Source organism: Hordeum vulgare, chromosome 5H (genome assembly GCF_904849725.1).
Source record: "Hordeum vulgare subsp. vulgare chromosome 5H, MorexV3_pseudomolecules_assembly, whole genome shotgun sequence".
Classification (NCBI taxonomy): domain Eukaryota; kingdom Viridiplantae; phylum Streptophyta; class Magnoliopsida; order Poales; family Poaceae; genus Hordeum; species Hordeum vulgare.
The window spans coordinates 496,792,379-496,801,975 of record NC_058522.1 but is presented as its reverse complement, the minus strand read 5'-3'; the positions used below and the strand labels follow the sequence as shown (position 1 = coordinate 496,801,975).

The following is a 9,597-nucleotide window of genomic DNA, read 5'->3' as shown; positions in this document are numbered from 1 at the left end:
CATTGTTTAGATGTCGGACTGATCTCATACATTACATCTGCGTGATTATGCACACTAATCTTGTTGGGACATTTGTTAACGTCACTAAGCATCCAAATGAGTGTGAGTTGTTACAAAAAATACATGTAACTGAACTGCAGCAACAGAGTATTCACTGATAGAGCAGAACATGGAGACCTAGCTAATATATCCACATTAATATAGAGGTGACAATCTTACAAGATGGATACTTGATCATAGAGCACAAGAGCGGTTGAAATAAAAGTTGAACATTCTCCAAAAGGCGGACAATCTCAAAAGTGAGGATTAGTCCATCGGATCATCACAACGCATGGGTTGAAATAAAAGTTGAACATTCTTCAAAAGGCGGGCAATCTCAAAAGTGAGGATTAGTTCATCTTATCATCAGAACGCATGCATATAAAGTCATAGAAACTAAATACGATACAGACACCTACCTAATTCTCCTCAGTATTTCACACCAGGAACCAAAGTACTCATTCCAAGTGTAGTTAGCTACTCAAAAATAGTTTTCCTACCCTTCAGCTGTAGCCATTTCACGCTCAGCAGGTTCTCCAGTAAAAACCGGATTATTCTTTGTCTTTGAAACAAAATCTGAAGATGAGCTAGGAAAAAACAAAAGAATGAAGAATATGTATGTGAAGACCCGGTCGTCAATTTACACCTCTGATTGTTGCCTTGTACTTGTGAAGACCCGGTCGTCAATTTGCACCTCTGTTTTTACCCTTGTACTTGTTGCTTAACTTCTTGTTGACGTACCTGCATACGAAGCACCCAATCTATAAACTTCGAGATTGACATAGCTAATCTAAAATTATGCAAAATTTATACCCTAAGACCGGTATAGGTATACAATACAGGTATACAAGCCACTATGGTGGGTTGATCTTAATTTTTACCAAGAACAAACAGATCAAGACACAAAAAAGGAGTTCATAGAAAAGAATCGCTAGGAGAGTGACCAATATACAGATATCTAAGCAAACTTGTTAACTCCAGAATTCAGCTGGTCCAACTTACAAAAGCCACACAATTCATCGCCTTGTACTTGTTACTTACCCAATTGATGAATACGCTCAGCAGATCCTAGTTTCTATATCTAGTTTCTATATCAATCCCAAGCACAACTGATGTATGCCAAGACCTGCCATGCTAGCGGTCATATTTAGCTCAATTAATCAAATTACGCCAGTTTCAGTGGCCACTTTAAAAAGTTCCAAATTCCAGTCTTAGAAACATTTTTGGCTTGATATAGAAAAAAATATGGCTCACACACAGTTACCAACTCGTATTAAGCTAATCATCCTAGCATATAATAAAACAACAACAGTAAATAAAGCCCTTCAGTGTACTAATATGTTACCTAAACTTATTCAAATGGAATGGAACATGATTGCAATAATATGAAACTCTACTGGTTTTTTTTGTAAAATTTGAACACATAAACAATACCTCTGCATCTTAAAAATTATAAAAAACTTGTTACGTAATTTTCCAATTTATTCGCTGGTAAACGTACCACGCTTTCTGGCACTCCTAGAGGGGGCAATGTGAGATTTCTTGGCGGTGGCCTATCTTGGTATGATCTTTTGTCAAATCTCCACTCACCAATTTTCCCATATGTCAGTACGCCCTGAAATTATTTCCCAAGATATTATCAAATACCCTGTGGTATGGCCGAAAGACCAAATGGATAGCCTTATGATTAGTAACATAATAGAGAGAAAATAATGGGGCCTTTACTTTCTACCCTCAATCATATTCATTTCATATGAATGAGATCTATATAAAAAAGAATCACAGACTTATGAATAGTAGGCCCTGATAAATACCTTGAGTGTATAGTCACATCCATAGGTGAAGTGCATAATAAATGTATTGCCGAGCTTCTTATCAAATGGTGGCTGCATTTTTTAAAGGGTGTCAGTAATGGCTCTACTCTAATCATGTCAATCAAGCATATTATTTTTAGTGCGTAAGTATATTTGCGGCAGAAAATCAGAAGCCGCTTCATTACCTGGATCATGAAATCTTTACGAAGGACATGTTGAACCCCACGCAATGCACTGGCAACAGCATATGCATACCTAGAAGCCAAAGGAAAATAAAAAAAACTGGATTTATAACAAAGTAACGATGAGAAAATGTATTTATTAAATTCACACACAAGAAAAGATAATTCTACATTTCCAGAACCCATCCAAAAGCCTTATCACTCTCTTGATCCTCTTTCATTTGTAGTGACACATTCATCCATGTGGGAGCGATCTTCTCAAGCAGAGTCTAAACTTTCCTCCTATAACGAGAATTAAGTTAGATCCAGTAAAATGACTAATTGAAACACAAAGTCATGCAAAACCAAATAAATGGAATGCAACTTCATATCATCCATGAGACTGCAATCTAAAGGGTGCCAGGTCAACTACAGTGAATTACCTTCTTAATGATTACAGGGGAATTCCCAATAGGGTCGACATTCGTGATAGGACCCCTTTCTTCAGGATAGTATTTCCTGATGATTTTCTCATGTTTGGATGGTGTAATGTAAAAGAAGGGGATTGCGGCTGGATCATTGTCAAAAGCTAAATTTGGTAAAGGTTTCACAAATATATGATCTGGTTCTGCCATTAGTATGTACCTGTGATATTCAACAGAAAAGAACAGTTATAAAGACACACACAGAAAAAAAATCCATGTTATGTATGCATGAATGTGACTAAATATGGTTCCCATCTTACATCTAAACACCAACAACAACTTTCCTTGTTTTGCTTATTTTTGGTTAACCACGGATGTCTGGATGCCAAATCATAAAGTGCCTTGAGGAAGTTTAAAAGTAAACCATACTGAAAGTATTTAAACCTTAAGGACATATCAATCTTGTTGGAAATATGCCCTAGAGGCAATAATAAATTAGTTATTATTATATTTCTTTGTTCATGATAATCGTTTATTATCCATGCTATAATTGTATTGATTCGAAACAAAATACTGGTGTGGATACATAGACAAAACACTGTCCCTAGTAAGCCTCTAGTTGACTAGCTCGTTGATCAAAGATGGTCAAGGTTTCCTGACCATAGGCAAGTGTTGTCACTTGATAACGGGATCACATCATTAGGAGAATCATGTGATGGACTAGACCCAAACTAATGAACGTAGCATGTTGATCGTGTCATTTTTGTTGCTACTGTTTTTCTGCGTGTCAAGTATTTATACCTATGACCATGAGATCATATAACTCACTAGCACCGGAGGAATGCCTTGTGTGTATCAAATGTCACAACGTAACTGGGTGACTATAAAGATGCTCTACAAGTATCTCCGAAGGTGCCCGTTGAGTTAGTATGGATCAAGACTGGGATTTGTCACTCCGTGTGACGGAGAGGTATCTCGGGGCCCACTCGGTAATACAACATCACACACAAGCCTTGCAAGCAATGTGACTTAGTGTAAGACACGAGATCTTGTATTACAGAACGAGTAAAGAGACTTGCGGGTAAACGAGATTGAAATAGGTATGCGGATACTGACGATCGAATCTCGGGCAAGTAACATACCGAAGGACAAAGGGAATGACATACGGGATTATATGAATCCTTGGCACTGAGGTTCAAACGATAAGATCTTCGTAGAATATGTAGGATCCAATATGGGCATCCAGGTCCCGCTATTGGATATTGAGCGAGGAGTCCCTCGGGTCATGTCTACATAGTTCTCGAACCCGCAGAGTTTGCACACTTAAGGTTCGGCGTTGTTTTATGCGTATTTGAGTTATATGGTTGGTTACCGAATGTTGTTCGGAGTTCTGGCTGAGATCCAGGACATCACGAGGAGCTCCGGAATGGTCCGGAGGTAAAGATTGATATATAGGAAGTCCTGTTTTGGTCACCGGAAAAGTTTCGGGCTTATCGGTGATGTACCGGGAGTGCCGGGATGGGTGCCGGGGACCATCGGGAGGGGTGTCACACCCCAAGGGGTCTCATGGGCTATGGGAAGAGATAAACCAGCCCCTAGTGGGCTGGAATAAGTTTTCACTAAGGCCCATAAGGTTTGAGAAGGAAAAAACACAAGGTGGAAAGAGTTTCCAAGTGGGAAGGTGGAATCCTACTCCAAGTAGGATTGGAGTAGGACTCCTCCACCTCCAATTTCGGCCAAACCTTGAGGGTTTGAGACTGCCTCCTCCCCTCCCTCCCTCCTATATATACTAGAGGTATTGGGGGGTTTTGAGACACAACTTTGCCACGCCAGCCCGACTACATACCTCCACGGTTTTTCCTCTAGATCGTATTTCTGCGGAGCTCGGGCGGAGCCCTGCTGAGATAGATCACCACCAACCTCCGGAGCGTCGTCACGCTACCGGAGAACTCATCTACCTCTCCGTATCTCTTGCTGGATCAAGAAGGCCGAGATCATCGTCGAGCTGTACGTGTGCTGAACGCGGAGGTGCCGTCTATTTGGCACTAGATCGGAACGGATCGTGAGATGGATCGCGGGACGGTTCGTGGGATGGTTCGCGAGGCGGATCGAGGGACGTGAGGACGTTCCACTACATCAACCGCATTTCTTAACGCTTCTGCTGTGCGATCTACAAGGGTACGCAGATCGGAAATCTCCTCTCGTAGATGAACATCACCATGATAGGTATTGCATGTGCGTAGGAAATTTTTTGTTTCCCATGCGACGTTCCCCAACAAGTCTTTACTTACTCTTCTTCAATCTTTGCCTGCTGCAACCATTGTACAAATGCCCATGGCCTATTTAGGACTATATAGCCCGCAGTTCAAGGAATACATTTTATGCAGTCAGTGCCATTCAACTTTCGCAAGAACATAATCAACACATTTCTTCAGGAAAACCATTTCCTCTGTCCTGGTTCTATAAGAAGCAAGTAAAACCATAACAATTAATGAATAAGAAAAAAACACAAATAAAATGTAAGGGGAATGGTGGATGTGTCATTCTCTGTTAATAGTGCTAATCTCCTTAAATTTCTCATATCGCCCATATGGGATGCGCCAAAGAAACTATAAAGCTCAAGGCAGAGATCCATATACATCATACAACCATCGAGGTGCTTTAAAATTGTAGAGCATGGAACTGTCATGCCAAATATGACTATAGCATACATAATACTCCCATGTATAGTGTGTTTGCATAAGCTCGTAGTTATGCTCAATTCATCACAAAAATGCTTATATTCACATTGGTACAGACTAAAATATAGCAACGCGCATAAATATTTATTACTTTCACTTTTTTATATTTTGGAAAGTGTACTGTCTTTTGAGAATTGTTATATAATATTTTACATACTAACAGATAAAAGAAGTGCCCAAAGCAATATCCAACTATCCTACTTCACTAAAGAATCATATCCACAAGCATAGACCCGAAGCAAAGAACACCAGTTGTTAAAACTTGCAAGTTCCGGATTTAGATCACAACCATTTTCCTCCCATAGTCTCCTTATCACCTTACATGATTGCATTCCTTGATCAGCACTACAGCTCTATCCCCATCAACATCAATCTGATGCAGAACAGTAACTTCGCTCAATTTCCAGCATATATTACTGTCAACGCTCGTTCTTTTCACAGGAAAAAATATCATCATAGAATGAAACATCGACTGCCAATGACCAGATGGCCCTCATCTCCACTTCTTAAAAGGCATTTCACCCCAATAATTGGTAAATGTGGCGCTCACTAATCATCAATAAAAACTCAGCACGCTCAACTCGTATCTAAGAAGCCTTTCCTTTATATCATATAAGAGATATCTGTAACAGAAAGAACAAAACAAAGCTAGTTAAAAGTTCCAGGTTTAAATCGAAACCATTGTTTTCCCCTTATCACCTCACACGCTTTCTGTCTTTGATCAACAATGCAACTCTATCAGCACCAATAGCAATCTCAAGTGCAGCATATACTACTGTCCATGTTAGTTCTTATTACCCAGCCTAGGTATTGTATCTCGGACTTGGTGCAACATCTCCAACAAGTCCAATTCTAGAAGGAAGTTGCGTGTCATTGATGACCCACAAGTATAGGGGATCAATCGTAGTCCTTTCGATAAGTAAGAGTGTCGAACCCAACGAGGAGTAGAAGGCTCTGATAAACGGTTTTCAGCAAGGTAATAACTGCAAGCACTGAAATCAGCGGTAACAAGTGATGGTGTAGCGAGGTGAAACGTAGCAAGCGAAAAGTAACAAGTAACAAGTAGTAGCAGTGGTGAAGCAAGTGGCCCAATCCCTTTTGCAGCAAGGGACAAGCCTGAACAAAGTCTTATAGGAGGAAAAACGCTCTCGAGGACACACGGGAATTTCTGTCATGCTAGTTTCATCATGTTCATATGATTCGCGTTCGTTACTTTGATAGTTTGATATGTGGGTGGACCGGCGCTTGGGTATTGCCCTTACTTGGACAAGCATCCCACTTATGATTAACCCCTCTCACAAGCATCCGCAACTACGAAAGAAGAATTAAGACAACGTCTAACCATAGCATTAAACTAGTGGATCCAAATCAGCCCCTTACGAAGAAACGCATAGACTGGGGTTTAAGCTTTTGTCACTCCAGCAACCCATCATCTACTTACTACTCCCCAATGCCTTCCTCTAGGCCCAAATATGGTGAAGTGTTATGTAGTCGACGTTCACATAACACCACTAGAGGAAAAACAACATACAACATATCAAAATACCGAACGAATACCAAACTCACATGACTATTATTAGCATGACTTATCCCATGTCCTCAGGAAAAAAGTAACTACTCACAAAGCATAATCATAATCATGATCAGAGGTGTAATGAATAGCATCAAGGATCTGAACATAAACTCTTCCACCAAGTAATCCAACTAGCATCAACTACAAAGAGTAATCAACACTACTAGCAACCTTACAAGTACCAATCGGAGTTGCGAGACGGAGATTGGTTATAAGAGATGAACTAGGGATTGGAGAGGAGATGGTGCTGATGAAGATGTTGATGAAGATGCCTCCCCTCCGATGATAGGAGTGTTGGTGATGACGATGACGATGATTTCCCCCTCCGGGAGGGAAGTTTCCCCGGCAGGATCGTCCTGCCGGAGCTCTAGATTGGATCCGCTCAAGTTCCGCCTCGTGGCGGCGGTGAAACCATGAAAAAGCTCCCGATTGATTTTTCTGGAACGAAACCCTTCATATAGCAAAAGAGGGGGGCTAGTGGGCCGTCAGGGAGCCCACAAGCTTGCTAGCCGCCACCAGGGGGTGGCGGCTACCAGGCTTGTGGCGCCCTGGTAGCCCCCCTCTGGTACTTCTTTCGCCCAGTATTTTTTATATAATCCCAAAAAATTCCACGTAACTTTTTAGGGCATATGGAGATGTGCAGAATAGTGGACTAAGATTTGCTCCTTTTCCAGTCCAGAATTACAGCTGCCTGAATGTAAAGCCCCGGACACACCCGCCGGCGGTCGTTACTCCTGGCAGGATCTAGACTGGCCTCACATATCAATACTAGTCTTTTCTGCGCACTTTGTCCTCACTCATGCGCACCCGGGATCAACTTCCCGGTCGGTCACCCATCCTAGAACTACTCCAAGCTGAGCACGCTTAACTTGGGAGTTTTGTTCGAATGGGCTCCCAAAAAAGAAGGAATTCCTTATTGATATGAGTAGTCTATCATCCCTAATAAGCCAGGCTATCACATACACCACCACTCAGAGGTGTTGGGGAACGTCGCATGGGAAACAAAATTTTCCTACGCGCACGAAGACCTATCATGGTGATGTCCATCTACGAGAGGGGATGAGTGATCTACATACCCTTGTAGACCGTACAGCAGAAGCGTTAGAGAACGCGGTTGATGTAGTGGAACGTCCTCACGTCCCTCGATCCGCCCCGCGAACAATCCCGCGATCAGTCCCACGATCTAGTACCGAACGGACGGCACCTCCGCGTTCAGCACACGTACAGCTCGACGATGATCTCGGCCTTCTTGATCCAGCAAGAGAGACGGAGAGGTAGAAGAGTTCTCCGGCAGCGTGACGGCGCTCCGGAGGTTGGTGATGACCTTGTCTCAGCAGGGCTCCGCCCGAGCTGCGCAGAAACGCGATCTAGAGGAAAAACCGTGGAGGTATGTGGTCGGGCTGCCGTGGAAAAGTCGTCTCAAATCAGCCCTAAAACCTCCGTATATATAGGTGGGAGGGAGGGGGCCTTGCCTTGGGGCTCAAGGAGCCCCAAGGGGGTCGGCCGAGTCCAAGGGGGAGGACTCTCCCCCCCAAACCGAGTTGGACTAGGTTTGGTGGGAGGGAGTCCCCCTTCCTTCCCACCTCCTCCTTTTATTTCTTTCTCTCTTGATTTTCTTCTCCTTGGCGCATAGGGCACTTGTGGGCTGTCCCACCAGCCCACTAAGGGCTGGTGTGTCTCCCCCAAGGCCTATGGGCTTCCCCGGGGTGGGTTGCCCCCCCCCCTCGGTGAACCCCCGGAACCCATTCGTCATTCCCGGTACATTCCCGGTAACTCCGAAAACCTTCCGGTAATCAAATGAGGTCATCCTATATATCAATCTTCGTTTCCGGACCATTCCGGAAACCCTCGTGACATCCGTGATCTCATCCGGGACTCCGAACAACATTCGGTAACCAACCATATAACTCAAATACGCATAAAACAACGTCGAACCTTAAGTGTGCAGACCCTGCGGGTTTGAGAACTATGTAGACATGACCCGAGAGACTCCTCGGTCAATATCCAATAGCGGGACCTGGATGCCCATATTGGATCCTACATATTCTACGAAGATCTTATCGTTTGAACCTCAGTGCCAAGGATTCGTATAATCCCGTATGTCATTCCCTTTGTCCTTCGGTATGTTACTTGCCCGAGATTCGATCGTCAGTATCCGCATACCTATTTCAATCTCGTTTACCGGCAAGTCTCTTTACTCGTTCCGTAATACAAGATCCCGCAACTTACACTAAGTTACATTGCTTGCAAGGCTTGTGTGTGATGTTGCATTACCGAGTGGGCCCCGAGATACCTCTCCGTCACACGGAGTGACAAATCCCAGTCTTGATCCATACTAACTCAACTAACACCTTCGGAGATACCTGTAGAGCATGTTTATAGTCACCCAGTTACGTTGCGACGTTTGATACACATAAAGCATTCCTCCGGTGTCAGTGAGTTATATTGTCTCATGGTCATAGGAACAAATACTTGACACGCAGAAAACAGTAGCAACAAAATGACACGATCAACATGCTACGTCTATTAGTTTGGGTCTAGTCCATCACATGATTCTCCTAATGATGTGATCCCGTTATCAAGTGATAACACTTGCCTATGGCCAGGAAACCTTGATCATCTTTGATCAACGAGCCAGCCAACTAGAGGCTTACTAGGGACAGTGTTTTGTCTATGTATCCACACAAGTATTGTGTTTCCAATCAATACAATTATAGCATGGATAATAAACGATTATCATGAACTAAGAAATATAATAATAAATAATTTATTATTGCCTCTAGGGCATATTTCCAACAGTCTCCCACTTGCACTAGAGTCAATAATCTAGTTCACATCACCATG

General features: G+C 42.8%; 1 protein-coding gene across 1 annotated transcript; it reads right to left on the bottom strand.

The window, feature by feature from the left end:
- Window positions 1-535: 535 nt before the first annotated feature.
- Window positions 536-4,792, bottom strand: LOC123397026 (hydroxyproline O-arabinosyltransferase NOD3-like). Its single transcript, XM_045091741.1, has 8 exons — window positions 4,731-4,792; window positions 2,458-2,659; window positions 2,207-2,304; window positions 2,039-2,108; window positions 1,854-1,925; window positions 1,508-1,654; window positions 746-780; window positions 536-626 (listed from the first exon to the last, which is right to left on the bottom strand). Exons 2-8 carry the CDS (start codon window positions 2,647-2,649, stop codon window positions 536-538), a joined length of 705 nt encoding a protein of 234 aa, XP_044947676.1. The 5' UTR covers window positions 2,650-2,659; window positions 4,731-4,792.
- Between the last annotated feature and the right edge of the window lie 4,805 nt (window positions 4,793-9,597).